General features: G+C 40.2%; 1 protein-coding gene and 1 pseudogene across 4 annotated transcripts; one reads left to right on the top strand and one right to left on the bottom strand.

Moving 5' to 3' along the window:
* The first annotated feature begins 528 nt into the window (after positions 1–528).
* Positions 529–12,462, top strand: LOC117029627 (olfactory receptor 4C3-like; annotated as a pseudogene).
* A 2,167-nt stretch (positions 12,463–14,629) lies between these two features.
* On the bottom strand, positions 14,630–18,526 carry LOC117030652 (olfactory receptor 4C45-like). Of its 4 annotated transcripts, none has more exons than XM_033120823.1 (2): positions 18,516–18,526; positions 14,630–15,545 (listed from the first exon to the last, which is right to left on the bottom strand). In XM_033120823.1, the coding sequence occupies exons 1-2, from the start codon at positions 18,524–18,526 to the stop codon at positions 14,630–14,632; spliced, it is 927 nt and encodes a 308-aa protein (XP_032976714.1). The 4 variants fall into 4 exon arrangements, with proteins under 4 accessions (XP_032976714.1, XP_032976713.1, XP_032976712.1 ...); XM_033120822.1 differs by lacking the exon at positions 18,516–18,526 and adding an exon at positions 16,017–16,030; XM_033120821.1 differs by lacking the exon at positions 18,516–18,526 and adding an exon at positions 15,958–15,971.
* Positions 18,527–19,853: the final 1,327 nt, after the last annotated feature.

The raw sequence follows: 19,853 nt of genomic DNA, 5'->3' as shown, positions 1-19,853 counted from the left end.
ACACTGCTGCACTACCTGCGCCCAGGGCTCTGGAGGGTGCCGCGGAAAAGCTGACTGCACGCCCAGGCCCGTGCCATAGGGATTTGGCTACCACCACCCCTGGTGCTGCCGGGCTAGGGCAGTGCGGGTGCCCCCGGCGCATGGCTCCCGTGGGCACCATGAGCTCCCTGCTCTGCCCCCTGCTGCTCGCCATGCTCCTACAGCTAAAAAGACATTTAACAAAATCGGAGAGAAATAGGGGACCCCCCCACAGGCACAATTAACAAAAACTATGTTCACTTTAAAATTTTTTAAATTCTTCTGGCTCAAGCACAGAACCACACCTTGGGCACACAGCTACAAAAAGACATTTTAACAATCTCCATAGTCCTAAAGCCTTTGTGAATGTGCCCATTTGGGGGAAAGATATTCAAACTAATCAGTGGCGGTTAGGAATCTTGTTAACATGGGGGAGAGGTTCTGCTTGTGTTTCTCCAGGACCAGAAGAACGTCCTTTGTGGGTGCCCAGTCGGTGTATTAAACCATATCATGAATAACACACTGAAGCACAGCCTGACAGCCGCAGGAAGAACCAAAAGATTTATTGGACTTTTAATTGCAGCTATTATAGAGATAATTGCTATAGCCACTGTAGCTGCCGTTTCTGGAGTAGCTCTACACCAAACGGTACAGACCACTGAATTTGTACAAAAATGGCATGAAAATGCTAGTAAATCTTGGAATCAACAAGTGAAGATCAAAAAATTAATGTTAGATTAGCTGACTTAGAAACTACTGCTGTATTTCTTGGTGATCAATTGGAAAAATCTCCATACTATAATTACTTTAAAATGTGATTGGAATATATCTACCTATTGTGTAACCCCTTTCTCTTTTAATCAAATTCGTACCTCTTGGTCTAAGGTACAAGCCCATCTCCTGGGACATATGCCCAATCTCACTGTGGACATTTTACAACTACAACAAGAAGTTGATCACATGTCTAACGCCAAGCTTCAACTCCTCCCTGGAGAAGAGACACTTTCTGTGGCTACAGAAGGACTTTCTACTTTAAACCCTTCAATTGGATAAAGACTTTAGGTGAAGGGTTTGCGGGTGCTATTGCTATTCTGTTTATTGTTTTATGTTTATTTTGTTTAGTCCTCACAGGTGGACAGACAGTCCCCTCATCATAAGTTCTTTTCCATCAAAAAATTCTTGACATTCAACATACACACAATCCCATTCTCACCTGGCTGATGTAGCTCAACAGTTGCTTACCCAACTCAAGGGGTTTAACCCCTTTAAACTTCTTCGACATTCATTCTGGTTTCTGTGTGGTATCTTTATTCTAGTATTTACTCTGTTTTGTATTTTTTCAGTCGGCTACTGAGTCACCCAACACTGACTCGTACATCTCCGTCTTAATCAACATCAGCTATGGCTTAAAGCAAAAAGAGAAGGGGGAGATTTGGAGAGTGGGCTGTGGGCTGACAGGGGCCGTGCAGTTTACAAGGTCATTCATGGGAGGCTTCACCCCAACATCTCACCCCAGAAAAAATTAGATAACACAAATTAGAATCTGTGAGACAGATCCTTTTGGGGACTTTACCTCGCCTTTGTACTTACACCTATGCCTTCCTGTTTGGCCCCCAAAAGATGGCTGGCTAGTCAATGACGGGTAAGATTCCTCAAGGGAGGAACGACCTAAGCCAGACACAGCCACATAGGGGCCATGTGGAGAACTCGACCCCAAAAAGATGGCTGGTTAGTCAGTGACGGGTAAAAATGACCTAAGCCAGGCACAGCCGCATAGGGGCCATCCAAAAGACTTGACCCCAAAAGATGGCTGGCTAGTCAATGACGGGTAAGATTCCTCAAGGAAGGAACAACCTAAGCCAGACACAGCCACATAAGGGGCCATCTGGAGAACTTGACCCCCAAAAGATGGCTGGTTAGTCAATGACGGGTAAAAATGACCTAAGCCAGGCACAGCCGCATAGGGGCCATCCAAAAGACTTGACCCAAAAAGATGGCTCGCTAGTCAATGATGGGTAAGATTCCTCAAGGAAGGAACAACCTAAGACGGACACAGCCACATAGGGGTCATCTAATTGGCTATAGTCAATGATTTTAGTTTGACATCAGTTCTCCATCTATTCTTTCAGTACGTTTCAACATAAAGGTTTTGTCCCCTGGAGAGGTACATAATTCAATTACTATTACATTCATAACACTTTTATCAGACTAGGGTGGCTTGGTTTAATTCTGTTTGTCTGGTTTTATATATAAGGCCCGGTTAGCTCAGTCGGTAGAGCATGAGACTCATAGGCTGCGGCTTAAAGCGAGAAGTTGGAGAGTAGGGAGCGAGCTGTGAGCTGACAAGGGCCTTGCAGCCTGCAAGGTCATTCCCATGGGAAGCCTCGCCACAGCATCTTCCCAGAAAATACAAGATAATGCTAATACAGCCACAAATATACAAACTTACCAATACACAGAACAGAATGTTCTACTGGCACCTGCTTGTTCTGCTAATACTTGTTCGTATAGACACCTGTTCTAACACTGTATAAAAACTGTGTGAAATAACGCCATCCGTGGAAGATGGACCTCCCGATCCCAGCTTTCCTGTCTCCGTGTCTTTTCTCAATCTCCTCGCCATTCTCCCTCAGGCCGAGCCCTCCTGTCCCCGTGGGCTGCGGTAGGGGAGAGAACACGTCACTGATGAAGACAGGTCAAGGTAGCCAGTAACGAGAAGAACTGATGAAAACATTGCAAAAATTCATCGAATTGTGTGTCAAAATTGTCGGCTGACTGTGAGAAGCACAGCAGACTAAGTAAACATCGATAGAGAAACAGGAAAATCTTAACTGAAAATCTTGGCATGAGAAAGGTGTGTGCAAAAATGGTCCTGAAGGAGCTCACCAATGAACAAAAGAAAGGAGAGTCAAAGTTTGCCAAGACCTTTTGGACAGGCAAGACAATGCTTTGGGCCATATTATCACTGGTGATGAAACATGGGTGTACCAATATGACCCTGAAACAAAGTGTAAAGTGTACAATGGAAGTCAGCCAATTCTCCACAATCTAAAAAGTTCTGTCAATCCAAATAGTCAAAATGATGTTGCTAAACTTTTTTGATACCAGAGGGATTATTCATTATGAATTTGTACCAACTGGACAAACAGTTAACCAAGTTCACTATTTGGAAGTGCTAAAAAGGCTGTGTGAAAATGTCAGATGAAAATGACCTGAACTTTTCGCCACAATTCATGGCTCTTGCATGACAACAATGTACCAGCTCCCACAGCAGTGTCTGTGAGGGAAGTTTTAGCCAGTAAACAAATAACTGTATAGGAATACCCTCCCTACTCACCTGATCTGGCCCTCAGTGACTTCTTTCTTTACCCGAAGATAAAGGAAATATTGAAAGGAAGACATTAGGATGACATTCAGGATATCAACAGTAATTAGGACGACAGCTCTGATGGCCATTTCAGAAAAAGAGTTCCAGAATTGCTTTGAAGGGTGGACTAGGTACTGGCCTCGGTGCATAGCTTCCATAGGGGAGTACTTCAAAGGTGACGATAGTGATATTCAGCAATGAGTTATGTAACACTTTTTCTAGGATGCATTCACGAACTTAATTGCAGAACTCGTATATTTTGCAAAGCTTTCTTTCCTTTGCAGGCCAGTTTGGCTGGACTCTGAAACATCCTCTCCTCTCCAGGGCCTCTAAGTTCTGCACAGATCTTTTGTTGAAGGGCCTTTTTACTAGTCTAAGATTTACTTCAAGTTGGGTGTTCATGTGTAAGACACAGGATTCCTGGAGATTTGCATATCTGAGAAGTGTTTTTCCCAGGGAGCCATCCATTGGCCTTGTACATCTAGCACTTAAATTTATTCTGCTTTTTGGTTGATAAATAGTACTGATTGGAGTAGAATTATGTTTGACTGAACTAAATAAGGATATTACAATGAATGTATTTAGAAGCTTTGAGAGGCTAAGACTGCGGGTATGTATGTTTTATAATGGACATGGAACTAGCTGTGCAGAAAGGTACCACTTTACTATGAACTCTCATTTTCACGTGAGAGCAAAGAACTCAGTCAAGTCTAGGTTGTTATAATCCAGTAACTTCAGTTTTAAAACAGTTCTATGCACCGTGGAAGCACTTTCTCTTGTCTCCCATCCTTTTTTCTAAAGGGTAATTTTCTATCCCCAGAATCTTCAGCACCTGCCTTCTGTAGTTCATGGGAGGGTCCACCTTCTCCTTACCTTCCTTTCAATACAGTCTAGCTCTTCTCTCTAGAGGAAATTCATTGCATCTGTTCCTCAGCATGAGCCACATATACCGGTAGTGTTCTGATGAAAATTTTGAGTAGGAGACAGAAGGTACCAACTTACCTTGCATTATGTTCTGCAGGTTAGTGAGTTAATGAGATATAGCTATATGCCTATTTCTTAACCAGTAGTGATTCTCCACCACAGTCTTTCATTCACTTTTCTTTTGTCTTGGCCTCAAAACTTAACCTCTCTCTTTCTCTCTTTCTCTCTCTTTCTTTCTCTCATTTAGTAGCTGACTGATGAGCAAATCTTGTCTCAACTTCAAAATCTACCCCATCTTTAAGCACTTGAGTTCATCCAAGTGAGTATAATGCACTGTTTCTTCCCAATAGTGATACAGCTATAAACCCTAGACAGAATGCATGGAGAAGCTACCTGAGGGCTTGTAAATGAGAGCAGGCACACTGGGGAAGGAGATCACATTTGAAGTTTCTGTTGCCACTCTCCTCTGCCCATATCGCTTGGTCTGGACTCAGAAGCTCCGTGGAACTGGAAGTCTGCACTAGGAGCACACACAGAGCTCCAAGAGGGCCATGTGTTTGTCAGACGAGTGCGTCAGAGAGTGGATCTCTTCTTTCTTTTTTTTAATTTAATTATTTTTCCTTCTCTGTCCTCTACTGTCCCAGACCAGTCAGTCCTGTGGTAGCGAAGTGGTGACAGCAACAACAAAGGTGACTGGTCAGGTGCCACAAACCCTTATGCAGGGGAATCTTTCTATTCAACCATAGAAGCTGTGATCTCAAGAGCATGGGACTAATCCCCACTGCTTTTATTCTCTGTGTCCTCCTGAATCTTTACCATTGACACAGACTCACTTGTGGGAAGTGTGCAGACAGAGAACTAAAGCCAAGTTTCCAGAGGCAGAAAACATCAGGGAGATAAAAAAGAGGAGGGCACTCAAGAGAGTAAGCCTGTAAAGTTGTGTATGAATTCCAGGGCTCACCTTTGAGCCGCAAGTGTGTGGATCTGAACTAAAACAGCATGCCAAAGTCTTTGAAAATGGCATTACAGGTTAAAACACCACTCAAGTCCCAGACTGGCCACTGGGTGGCGCACATTTGCAAAGGAATTGATCATTGAACCCACATAGGAATCACAGTCCTGCAATTTCAGGTTGGAAATTGCAACCTGAAACTGACAAGATTAATTGCCTACTAAAACTGAAAAATCACTATCTTTAATTTATAAAAGATAGAGTATCACAATGTAATATTTGAAAAAATAATGGCTGAAAACTTCCAAAATTTGATGAAATATATAAACTTGCAGGTTCAAGAAACTCAGCAAAACTCACTGGATGAACTTAAAGAAATTCACTCGAAACACATTATCATCAAACCATTAAAAACCAAGACAAAGAAAAAAATCTTTGAATTGTAAAGTGGAACACTGATATGACCACAAATCATTACGTAGATTTCTAGCCCTACCAGGAACCATTACATCTCTTCCCAATCACATCTGTCTTCTTTCAAAGGTCAATAGTAATCCGACTCTTACGATAAAGCTCCTCTGCTTTTCTTTATATTCTCATACATTTACCATGTAAGCACACATGGTAAATAGATTGGTCTATTTTAAAATTTTAAATAAATGCAATTTTTATAGTGTGTATTCTTTTATGGCTCTATTTTCCAGCTGAACGTTATGTTTGTGAGATTCACTCATGTTGTTACTATTCCTATTTTCATTGCTATGTTAATCTGTTATATGAATAAGCCATAATACTCTATCCATTCCATTGATGATATAGATTCAAGATGTTACCAGTTTTGTGCTATTACGAATAGCTCTGTTAACACGTTCAGTGATGTGTCTTCTAATGCACAGGTGCTCACATTTCTTTAGATTTATACCTCGGAGTGGACTTTCTGGTCATAGGTTACATGTATATTCGACATTACTTAACAAGCTCGTATAATTTTCTAATATATATTTGGAAAACAATTACACATTTCCATTGGCAGCATATGAGAGATACCATTCCTCCATATTGACAACAGACATTTGGTATTGACAGTCCTTTTAATTTTAGCCATGTAGGGGGAGCATTGCAGTAGTATGTATTTTTAATTTTTATTAAATGTATTGGGGTGACATTGGTTAGTAAAATTATATAGGTTTCGAGTGTACATTTCTATAATACATCATCTGTATATTGCATTGTGTGCAGTAGTATTTTATTGTGGTCCTATATCACATTTCTCATATGATTAAAAAGGAGAGCTCCTCACTGCTCTTACGTGTTTACTGGCCACTTGATATCTTCTTTGCTGAAGTGGTGTTCACTTCTCATGTGGCTTTCTGTCTTGTCTTATTGATTTGTAAGAGCTCTTTATATATTCCGTACCAGTCCTAGTTTTCTGAGAAGCAAAAGCTAAGAGAGAGTATATGTGCAAGATATTTATTGGGGGAAACATGGGTGAGGGGAGGTGGGAACAGCCACCAGGAAAGATGCAGGTCTTGGAATGAGAGAGGGAGAGGAGGAAGGTCATAGACTGCAATGTTGTTCTGAGACCTAGAAGTGTTTGAGTGAAAAGTGAAGGGCAGATAGAGATTGGAGTTTGGGGAATAGAATTTTGAAGAAAGTGGAAGAACGTTTTTAATGGTCCTTGAGAATTGGAAAAACGTGTTGATTGACTCTCTCTGCCTCTAAAAACCTTCCATTTTGTGCAACCTCCAGAGCGGTTTTACCTCCTAAATGTCCCCTCCATCCTCACTGGCACTGCCTTAGAGTGGGCCACCATTTCTTCCCCAATTTCTTCCTACTCTCACATGTTCCTACTTCCAGTTCATTATTATTCCATCCTCCACACTGAAGCTAACCTGTTGTATAAAAAAGAAAAAAAGAAAAATGTGTTGCTTACAGACATATTGTAGGATTTCTGGGCAATGTTGATGGGCCTTTTGAAGTTGATGACATAAATTTATAGCTGACTAAATCCTCCCAATTTTGTGACTTTTTCTAGAAGCTTTCAGGGAACAGGTTTGGAGAAGGCTTAGAATAGGATTCATTCAGTATTGAGGAAATGCTGCATATGTGTGCTGAACAGGCAAGAGTATTGAAATGTAAGTGGTTACAAATTTTCTGGAGGAAAATTTGCTGCATAAGTTAATAAGTATTAAACAGGTATATCCCTCTCAGTATTCATCAGCATTAAAAAATATATAAAATGAACCCAGCAATTCCATGTTTGATTTTCTAATATTTTATTTGCTTACGTCTCTGCTTTGTTGTGGAAGTGGCTATTGCTCCATGCTGCCAGGGACCATGTCTGTCTGATTCACAATGATATCCCTGACATTTAGCAAATGTTATCTTTTATTTGGTAGGGCATGAAAAGTACTTATTGAAATGGTAGAAGTGCAATTTCAGTGCAGGTCACTCTAACTCTAGTTTCCCTGATCTTTTAGCACACCACACAGTGGAGGTGAGGATAAAGGAAAGTGATACTTTTCTTGCAGCTTTATGGGGGGAGATGAAAGAGATGATGTGAAAAGGCCTAGGACCTGTGCTTAGAACACAGAAGATGCTCAGTAAATGCTGTTGGTTTTTATTTTTGTCCAGTTAGCAATTTCCGTAAATCAGGGCACTGACCGTGTAATATCAGTTCCCGAAATATCGTAATTCCCTTTTCCTCCTGACAATTTGTGGACTCTCTCTCTAGACATTAGAAGGACAATGGGCACGTCTAGGAGGCAGAATAGAAGTCCCTTCCTTGTGAGACCAAAACTGTATACAAAGGGACTAATTAAATGATAGCATCAACATTGTTCTAACCTGGGAACAAGGCAAAAGCCAGTTCCAGCACTGCTTCTGCAACCGTGGAGAGGCAGAGAGCACAGATACTGATAATCCCTATGTCATCATAGATAACCTTATAAATGACCCTTTTCGGTGGAAGGAGAAAGGTTTTCTCTGAGACTGTGCTGATGAGTATTTTTAGCAGAAAGCAGAGCTAACAAGCCAGCTACTCCTTCTGTGAGGCATTTCTCCCCAATATTAGCAGCAGGGCTTTTCATGGCTTGTAAAAGATGAAAGTGGACATTGGAAGATGGTGTTATATTGGAAAGAGAACTGGAGTAACCTGGAGTAACGAATGACCTGGGCTCCAGCTGCACTTCTGCCATGAATCACCCTTGTGACTTTGGACCAGCTGCACCTAATGTCTCTGAGTCTTAAATTCACCATATTTGAAATGGAGACAACGGAAAACATGATTTTAGATATCATAGGGGTCTTCAGCAACTAAAAGGGAAATGGGAAATGCAGTGAATTCCCAGCTGCTTGTAAATGAATGACTCCCGTTTGGGTTTTCACCTACTACTGTTCTAAGACACTTGCAACACAGATGAGTTTCTGTAATCAATAGTGATTTCCTGGGCTATGCTTTGCCTCAATGTAAAAAACAATTCGAATTTCATCCAGGAGTTTAATTAGGTGAAACACCGAAATTTGGGATGCTATGTGTCATGCGGGAGACCCTGCTCACTGCGCCATGTGTCATGCAGGGTGTCACGCAAGGTCACAGCTCCCGTTCCCCACATAAGAACGCAGGACATGGTGAGGCCAAACAGGAACACCCATGGAGCCATAGATAGGGAAGTCATACCATTATATTCTCGCTGGCGACAATCCGCTCTTGCTAGCTCAGCCACCATCTTCTTGCTAGCCCCCATTTGCTGCTAACGTAGCCACAGCAGTTATACTAGTGGCCAGTGGCTCACTGGTTCCAGCTGACGGCCAACTAGCCACAGCTGATGGCCATCCAATCACAGTTGATGGCCATTTACTACCCAAGTGAGCACCTTTCCACTTGAGGCCGAGAGCCTAGAAACTGCTCTCTGGGGCTCTGTCCCCACACTATGGTTGGAGCTGACCTAGATGACCCTTTAAGAACACTTATGCATCCACTATTCCATGATGTTAGGATGTTAAAAAAACAAACAAATCCAAATCTGGCGACCTGTTGGTGTCCTCAGATCCAGTCAATGTAAGTTTTCTAGGATCTATTTTAAAAATTAAACAAGAAAAATGCAACAAAAATAAAAATGCAGTGGAATAATTTTACTAAAATTCTCGTTACTTTCCACAAAATATTTTGTTTCTCCTGGATAACTCAAACAGGAGACATTTTTCTTGGCTAGTTTTGAACAAATAATTGATTTTGTACTCCCACAAATTTGAACCACAGCAATAAATCAGCTTAACATTTTTATTTGGAAGCATACATTTTCATTATTTGGCTAAATTGTGTACTACAAATATTCATATTGACTGTATTTTCTCTACTCTTGTATTCTGTATGGGGATCAGTATTAGAGCATTTTTCATATTTATAATCAAATTATACCCATATGAGTACCTGCTTCTCTTGAGTGCATACACTTAGGTCCTTGGTTCCTTAAGGCACATGGAGAACTTTTTGCCCATAGTGTTGATGATGGTGATATCAGAGATGCCATTTATTATTGAACATTAATCACACCCAGGCTCTGTGCAAATGCTTCATATGCACTGTTTTCATTTACGCCTCTCTACAACCTCAGGGTACAGCAGCACTCTCATCTTTCTTTTATAGATAAGAACATTGAGAAGTTGTCCACGATTACACAGTAAATAAATGGCAGAAGAAAGATTCAAACCCAGATCAATTTAAGTGACAATATAGTACAGAAAAGCCCACAGACTTTGTAGCAAGAGTTCCTGGGTACAAGCCCGAGCTCTGTCTCCTATTAGCCAAATATACTTCTGAAGGTGCTAAATGTGTGTCTCACTTTCTCCTTCTACAAAATGAGGATAAAGACAGTAATATAGCTCAGGGGTATGTTGTGAGGATTGAATGAATTGATACATGTAAAGCACTTAGGATTGTGCGTGGCAAAGACTAAGTGTTACACATGTGTTTGCTCCATTACTGCTGTCTGTGCTCTCAGCCACAGGTTCTCCTCTGGAAAGTTCCCCACAAGAATTGTCACTTGCAGAAGCTGTATTTGCCTTCTTGCAATCAAGCGTGGAGAGAGAAAAAGGGGTAGCTTCCTGATCAACACAGGAATCTTCTCTCCAGTGTTTCTTATATCCGGGTATCTCTTTCTTTCTCTGATTTTTAACAAGTCTCCTTTAATTCTGATCATACTGAGCATCAGATCTTCAAAAAGTTGAGGGAGTTAGCGAATGTAAGAAGGTCTTTGTTTTCAGGAAAATGGTCCATTGGGGTGGGTGGCATGAGTGACAGTTTTTGTTTAACCAAATCTACGATAGAGACATTTCCTTAATATTAAGGGGATAAAGCATGCGTAGGAATATTCTGCCAGATGAGATTCTAATTTATAGCTGGTTAAGACAGGGCATCTGTTCTCCCTTCCCTGTGTATATTTCATTGTGTACTGAATAGGCAGATTAAGCAGATAATCATTTAATGGAATCTTCCATTGATTCTCACCAAACTTTTTTTGACTCTTCCCTGTAGACTGCAGAGGGATTAGCAGCCTTTATTCAGAAGGATTTCCCCAAGCCCCGGGAAAGCAAAACCCAAAGTATGTAAAATGCATAAACCAAAGAGGAAGCATAATTTCAGTTACTTCCTAGACAGGAGGTTGTCCACAGCAAGGGCACGGAGTGGGAGCAAATGAGCAAGGAGAGAAATGGAGAAGTTGGGCAAGTCTCCACCTGCAACCAAATCAGTTTCTCCCAATTCTGCTTCCACTGGTTTTGCATCAGTTTGTGTTACTGTTGGAAACACCAACAAAAAGTGTGGCGAACCTCATTGCAAAGTTCAAGAAGAAAGATTTGATTCAAAAGGTTTGGACTGTACATGCAGTGATTTCAGGAGATCTGAAATATTCATGGTTTTCTCAAGGACCATCTTGTCTATGTGGACCCATGCTGAAAATTGTCAGAATGGACTCCATTGAATTAGAAAACCAGTATCTGCCAAATGTTCCATTCCTTTTGGATAATTAAATTATTACTTTAATGTAATAACTTAGATATCTAGTGCCCAGTGATGCTAAAGTTAGCTCACAGACATAGGCTGACATGTTGTGATTGACAGAATAAATTATTACAAGAATTTTGGATCAAAAGGGTTAAGAGGGATAAAGGAAAGTGAATGCAGTTAAAGGAAACCTTGTGACATTTTTTTTTCTTCTCTGGAATTAATTCTGTTACGATTCTATTTCTCTCTTGACTTTACAGGCAATACTTTACCTGTATTCTCAGTGTCCTTGGAATATTGCAATACCACACAATATCATAGACGTTTTCCTGCTGGGACTTTCATAGAACCCACAAATACAGAGAGTTCTCTTTGTGGACTTTTTGATAATCTATGTGGTCACGGTTTGTGGCAACACGCTCATTTAGGTCACCATCACCTCCAGTCCTACTTTGGCCTCCTCCATGTATTTTTTCCTGGCCAACCTGTCCTTTATTGACACCTGTTGTTCATCCTCTTTGGCCCTTAAATTCATTGCTGACTCCTTGTATGGGGGGAACCATCTCTTACGAGGGCTGCATGGCTCAGCTCTTTGGAACCCATTTTTTGGGAGGCGTGGAGATCATCCTGCTGACGTGATGGCCTATGATCACTATGGCTGTCTGCAAGCCCTTTCTCTACACGATTATCATGACCAGGCATCTTTGTGCCATGCCGGTGGGGGTGACTTGGCTGAGGGGCTTCCTGCATTCATTGGTTCAGCTCCTCCTGGTCCCTCAGTTGCCCTTCTGTGGGCCCAGTGTAATCAATCACTTTGTCTGTGACTTGTACCCCTTGCCTAGAACTCGCCTGCACCAACACATACATCTCTTGTCTGCTGGTCACCGCCAACAGTGGTGTCATCTGCCTGTTGAACTTCCTCATGTTGGCGCCTCCTACATTGTCATTCTGTGCTCCCTGAGGTCACACAGTGCAGAGGGGAGACGCAAAGCCCTCTGCACCTGTGGAGCCCACTTCACGGTTGTTGTCCTGTTCTTTGTGCCCTGTGTATTTACTTATATGTGTCCTTCGTCCACTTTATCTGTAGACAAAAACATGGCCGTGTTTAGTGGTATTCTGACACCTATGTTGAATCCACTCATTTATACCCTGAGAAATGAAGAGGTAAAACATGCCATGAAAAAGTTCTGTACCTAGTAAGAAATTGCAGATGGATAATGAATGGTAAAGCAGGAAACAAAAATGACTTTATTTCTGTAACTCAATAAACACGAGCTGTCATCAACATCATCGTCATCATCATCGTTATCATCCTTATTTTTATATTATACTCTTTCATTCCATCTTTCTTGGGGGCTACAACTAGATCTTTAAAAGGGAAATTTGATTTTTTAAACATACCGTTGTTTGCTTACATTGACAAGATGGTTACTCATATGAATTTATGGCAAAACATCTACTTTAAAAAATTCTTCATATATAGTGAGATCTGACCTGATATAAAGTCCTGGAACACGAGACGTGTCAGCATCACATCGTATTTAAATACCTGGGTGAGAAGTTTCCTGAAAACAGTTTCTGAGCTCTTCCCCAGGAATCGCAAGCTCTGCAGAGATAGTTCTTTTGGTCTCTGGCACAGGGATTCTCTATCTCTGCCTCCTTCCAGAGGACCAGAATGGGACAGGATCCGTCATTTGTGAGAGCTTTTGAAACAAGTTCTGTGCAAGCATCTCACACTTACCCCAACCAGCTCCCCCTTTGTAACTGCAGAGATGGCGATGGGCTAGTTCTTAGTGTCCAGACCGGCTCACTGGCCCCATTAAGTTTCTTTGCAGAAATAAGAACTCACTGTTATGCTGTCCCTACTCATAAATGGATGGCATTTATGACATATTTTGAAGTGAAGTGAGGCTGAGGCAGACGTGTGGTCCTCCCGTGATCACGTTTGGGGAATGACAGTTGCAGTGTTCCTGGGCTCCTCTGCCAGGAGCTGCAGTCTTCAGCTTTCCATGTGCTCTGGTGACATCTCTGAAGGCTGTGACAGTGTGTGAGCAAGTCTCGCTATTTTTCAGCTGACTCATGTTTTCAATTTAAAGCATTTAATTCTTACAACTTAAGTATGTAATGCTATTTCCCTTTTACAGATGAAAAAAAATACAGGTAGAGAAGTAAAGTAACTTGCTTACATTTACAAGGCTAAGTAAAGCTGGAGACAAGATGAGAAATCAAGCTTATTTGATCCAAAGCTCCCAAACTCTGACTTCAAAGCATCTGAGGATTTTCAGATCTCTTAGAATTTCATTATATTCACGATATGGATTGTTTTCTACAATCCAGATTTGTGACCATTGTCCAGTTCCACGGCACGTACTTGTTCTTACATCACTATGTAGCCTATTGCCTGTAGGCTACAAGCCTGTACAGCTCGTTACTGGACAGAACAACATGAGATTAAATCAAGCACAAAAGAAATAGATGCGATCAAGAGATGCAGTAAACACGACATGTATGAGGTTGCTGCTGGCATAACACGGCATACAGTTCCACAGCAAAAACTTTTTGTATAAGTAGAAAGAATACACTCTAAAGCAATGATAAAAAGTATAGCATAGTAAATACATACACCAGTAACATAGTCATTTATTATCATTATCAAGTATTAAGTACTGTAGACAGTTGTGTGATATATTTTTATCTGATTGGCAGCATAGTAGGTCTGTTTTCACCAGCATCACACGAACAGTCAGTAATTTCTGGCCCTGCAACATTATGTCAGCTATGATGTCACGAGGCAATAGGAATTTTTTAGCTCCGTTTTAATCTTATGGGACAACCATCATTCATTTGGTCCATTGTTGGCCATTGTTTTTCCTCTTTTAAAATACAATTTCATTCTAGCTGTATTGTTGTATATAAAGTGTTTAAGAATATTGCTATTAAAAAAAGAGAATATTGCTGTTGATCTGTTTCATATCCACAATCAGGGCGACATTATGACTTTTGCAGGCCTCTGGTACTTTTCTCCTCATGGGTCCTTTCCTCCATAAAAATGTTAAAAAATATACTTTATGACTGTGTTGGTTTAAAGATGACTATAATCCAAGTTGTATTTGGATTATGTTTATTTTTCTTCTCTCTTTAAAAGTAATGAAAACTTTTCATGGGCTCATGAATCTATTATGGGCTCTAGGCACTGCACCTCCGATGCCTTAATGGATACATCAGCACGGCCCACAGGATTTAGGCATCTGAAGAAAATTGATGCAGGCAGGATAATTGACAATCCCAAGTTTAATCAACTAAGGGGAATAAATCCGACGAAATATCACTAGAATTTTTTGCTTAAATACTCTAATCACGAGAGTTATTCATCATTAGTATTCATTATTTGCCCCCAGAGCTTCTTCAATGCAGTCTTTACTTCTGCATTTCTGAGGGTGTAGATTAAAGGGTTCAACATAGGAGTTACTATGGTGCAAAATACAGTCATAGCTTTGTCGGTGGGGAAGGTGGTCACGGGTCTTAGGTACAGGAATGAACAAGGTACAAAGAATAAGATGACAACAGTGACATGCGAGGCACACGTAGACAGGGCTTTGTAACGGCCTTTAGAGCTGTGAATCCTCAGGGAGCACAGGATGACAACATAGGAAACAACCAGCATAGAAAAAATGAGCAAGCACAGTGACCCACTGTTGGCAGTAATCAGGGGTCCCAATGTGTGAGTGTCCGTGCATGTTAGCTCCAGGACAGGTATTAAATCACACATAAAATGGTCAATGACATTGGGGCCACAGAATGGTAACTGGGCTATGAATAAAACCTGGATCCCTCCATGAACAAACCCTAAAACTCCAGCTATTCCAACCAGGAAACCACACACACGTCGGCTCATGATGGTCCTATAGTGCAAGGGCTTACAGATGGCGACATAGCGGTCATAGGCCATGGCAACTAACAAGATGATTTCAGCTCCAGCAAAGAAATGTTCAGCAAAGAGCTGAGTCATGCAGCCATTGAAAGATATGGTGTTCTTTTCAGAGATCAAGTCAAAGATCATTTTGGGTGCAATGGAAGAAGAGTAGAAACCATCTATAAGGGACAAATAGGACAGAAAAAAATACATGGGAGAACCCAGGGCTGGGCTGATGAAGATGGTGACCGAGATGAGCAGGTTACCTGCCAGTGTGATCAAGTAGGTGATTAAAAACACAGCAAATAAGACTTTCTGCAGGTCTGGATTCTGAGTCAGGCCCAGTAGGATGAATTCTGTTACGTTGCTCATCTTTCCGATCAATTCAGCTTGGGTTGTGAGCATGTGATCCATCTGGAAAGAGCACAGTATTTCTGAGTGATGATATTTTAAATTCAATACTACAATATGCCATCACCTCTTTAGTCCTGTTCTGGGATTGGTGAACTGCTCCTTCCACTCAACTCTGCCATTTTGTAGATAGTCACAAAGAAGAATGGAAGGAGTTTAAATTTCTCTTTAGTTACACTTCTCTTATAAATTTCTCTTTAGTTATATAATTAAAAGTAGGAATTCCTTACAAACACCACAATAAAAGCAAGGTGTTAGTTATAAATGTTGATTACCAATGACTTCCAAACTTTCTTTCTAGCTCTAAAAATTTCACAGATAGCTTTTTGGGACACATTAAATTAGTAACAATTGTTTTGAAGTTATACTTGTCTACTGGCATGAACATTTATAGGTATATGAACACAATATTCTTTCAAAAGTCAACTGTGCATCAGACATGAAAGTACCAAGGCTTACTATACCAGACATGTTCTGTGAGTTATTATTCCTTTCTTCCAAATGAATGTACAAGCACACACAGATAGAGACAGAGCTGCAGTTTGTTCCTTCAGGATGCCAAGGAACTGTCTTTATAATGGCTCATGGAAAAGCATTCACTCAACAGCCTTGATTGTTGTGTCTGGCTCAACATGATTCTTTCATGCTCACTCTTTCCACATCTTTGAACGTGGACGTGTAAGTGATGTACATTTCCCTGAAAAGGTCTCAGTATTTAAGTGAACTTTCTGTGCAGTTGGTCTTTCTTCACATATAGACTAATGCTCTGGATTAGATATGTCATCCTACTTACATTTTACAAATGGAATTAAATGAGTCATGAATTTTCCTTGAGTTTCCTGTTGAGAAAACACAAATGTTGACCTAATATAATGCAATTTGCCCTTTTGTTATAAGCTTAATCAAGGAAGATGAACTTGAAGTTTTATTGCTAACTGGTGGAAATATGGAATATATGAAAGAATACATTCTTTTTTTTTTTGGAATGATCTGTACATGGGTTTTCAAGAGTGACTACATGTTGTTTACAAAAGATCATAAGATATTTTATTCCTCCTCCTGCCCTTTCTTCTTTCTCCATTTTCTGCCCAAAACATAGCCACATATTTTTCCTCAGACATTTCTGAAGTCAGCATCATGACCTCTCAGCTTCAACAAAGGTGAGCAAAAATATCTTTACTTTTCAGAAAAGCTCTGTCTCTGAGTTGTTTCCTCTCTATCCGTGGCTCCTATAGTTGGAGACTGTGTGGTTAATCATTCTTAATAGATACAATCCACAAATTCTACCTTCAGTGTGACACCAAGAAGTCATGAAAAGGAAAAAGAATTGCATTAAACAGAAAGCTGCAATATCAGCTACTTAATGAGACATACATGTGAACCACAATGTTGTAATTGTGATTTCAGTAGTTCTCAACAGTGTCTGGTCTGCCAATATCACAGATAGTGTTTTCTATTGACCTTTTCATTTCGTTGTGTCTAAATTCATTTTCAGACAGTAAGATTAACCTTCAATTCACAGTCTCTAACTACACAAACTATTCCAGTGAAAATAAATTGGCTAAATTGAGTTAATCTGCTTAAAATTTGGGGAAAAAGATTTAGTTATCACTGACCTGGATCTAGTTGACTGTAGGTTTCTCAGTGTTTAGGTTGAGCCCAGCCATTGCTTTCCTCCCTTTGTGGCACAGGCTCCACACCCACAAATAGACTCCATGAGCTAACAATTGGTACGCTGGAAATTCTTATCTCTCTCGACAACTCTCCCAATCTTGGACATTGCAGTTTATTTTGGTTCCCATTATCAGTCTCAATTTACTCAGAAAATGAGCTGTTTGCATTAGGAAATGTTAGTAGCTCTAGGATTGAATTTCTACTTACTTTCTTTGCTTCCAATGAAAGTATAAATACATCTTCAAAAATTATATATTTTCAGGTATCTTAGAACTGTATTCAATCGAAATCAAAATCAGTGGGAACAATAAAAATTCTTTAAATCAGGAAAAGTTAGTATATGAAAGTATAAAACGTATACGTGAATCAAATCAACTTGATTGGACATTGTTTTCTCGATCAATTCTGCTAAATTTTTGTTTCCCAAACAGGTCCATGAGAAATGTAGAGAGAATTCTTTTTCTTCTTGATTTAATCCCTCCTTCTAACCCACTAAGCTTGGGAGCTGTGTCTCCCACACAGATCTTCCGCTTGTTGGTACATGGCTCTGCTGCTGTCACTTCCTTAAAGGTCCTTCTTTGTAATTTTTTCTTCATTGTCTGTAGAGAGACGTTTAAATTGGCTTTCATGAAGTAAAGGATTTGGTAATGCATTGACCTCTCAAGTCCTCAGAGGATTAGTAATTGAGTCTGTTGAAATATTTGATTTGCTGCAGCATCAGCCAAAGTCGTGCATGTAGTCCCACTTGGCACCCACAAACCTCATTAGAGGCCAGTTTTAGAAATGCAGTTGAACTGTGATTGGACGTGTGTCTCTGGCTATAGTTTAGGATTGGACTTGGGTAATGGAAGTTGGAAAGCTTCATTATGGAGCTTTGTTGCTCATTCTGACATTGGTGAGCCTGGCATAGCATAGGATATAGTTAGTTTTAAGTATAGCTCAGAGTTCAGAGAATTGATTTCTCTCTGAAAATGTGGCTGTCCTAAGTGATATGTCTTCCCTGAGAATGGAAATGCTAGTCTTGAAGGTTATGTGACAGAATACCCTGGGAGACTGTTCCATTTTTATTAGTGACTTACTGAGGAGACTTAGATGTCAGGATTCCTATCTACCAAAGATAGACGTATCAACTTCCTTTGGAGCGAGTACCTAGATGACAGATTCTCAAGATGTATTTAGGTGAATGCAGCTTTCTCTCTGCTCCACAGAGAGAGGATCTTGGGGGAAGTGCAGCAAAGTCCTATGCTTTCACACAGTAGCCATCGAGAAAATCATACTCAGCCAAGCACTCATGCATAAAGACATCCAAATGAAGAGAATAGAAACACTATAGAAAGGAAGCTCCATTACACTCTTTATTGCCTCAGTTTCTGAGGCGATGAAGAGCTGGCTGGAACCCTGCAAAGCATCACCATTCTTTGTTGTCATCAGCCTTTACCTTTAACCAAATTGACACACTCCTGAAGTCCAGAACCAGAAGAGGAAGCAATGATCTCAGCTCTGTCCTCAACAGTTGATTTTGCTCCTCTGTTTGATGCCAACCTCACTCACAGTCTGTCTCTCTTCCTCAGTATTTTTTTTTGTGGTAAAATATACATAACATAAATTTACTATTTTAACCACGTTAGGTGTATAGTTCAGTGGCATTAAGTATATTCACATGGCTGATGCAACCATCAACACCAACCATCTGCAGAATGTTTCCATTAAACAATGACTACTCATTCCTCCCTTACACCAGCCACCGGAAACCACTGAATTACTTCCCACTTCTGTGAGTTTGACTATATTAGGTACCTCATGTAAGTAGAGTTATGCAGTATTAATTTTTCTATCACTGGTCTATTTCACTTAGAATAATGACCTCAACATTCATCCATGTTGTCTCAAATGGCAGGTTTCCTTCTTTTCGTAAGGCTGAATAATATTCCATGTATGTATGTACCAGATTTTTTAAAAACCCATGAATCCATCGATGGAAATTTAGCTTGTTTCCACATCTAGCTCTTGTGCGTAATGCTGAAATGAACATAAGAGTGCAAATAATTCCTTGAGATCCCGATTTCAATATTTTTGCATAAATACTTAGGAGTGGGATTATTGGGTCATATGGTAGTTTTAATTTTTAAACTACCTGTTTTCCACAGTGGCTGTACCAATTGCTAGCAACAGTGCACAAGTGTTCTCTTTTCTTCACAACTTCACCAACACTTGTCACCTCTTGTCTTTTTGATAATAGCCACTTTAATAAGATCTGAGGTAATATATCATTGCGGTTTTGATTTACATTTCCCTAATGTTCAGTGAAATTTAACATATTTTTGTTTAAATATGTTTGACTTTTCGGCCAAACATATTTTTGACTTTTCGGCCATTTGTGTATCTTCTGTGTAATAATGTCCATTCTAGTCATTTGCCCATTTTTTAGATTGGGCTATAAGCTATTTTTGTTATTGAGTTGTATGAATTCTTTATATCTTTTGGATATTAACCCTTAACAATTACATGGTTTGCAAATATTTTCTCCCTTTCTATAAGGTGTCTTTTCATTGCTAGTACTATGTTGAGAATTTTTGCAGGTATGTCCTTC

Source organism: Rhinolophus ferrumequinum, chromosome 11 (assembly GCF_004115265.2).
Source record: "Rhinolophus ferrumequinum isolate MPI-CBG mRhiFer1 chromosome 11, mRhiFer1_v1.p, whole genome shotgun sequence".
Classification (NCBI taxonomy): domain Eukaryota; kingdom Metazoa; phylum Chordata; class Mammalia; order Chiroptera; family Rhinolophidae; genus Rhinolophus; species Rhinolophus ferrumequinum.
The sequence above is the reverse complement of the archived record's forward strand: the minus strand, read 5'-3'. Positions and strand labels throughout refer to the sequence as shown.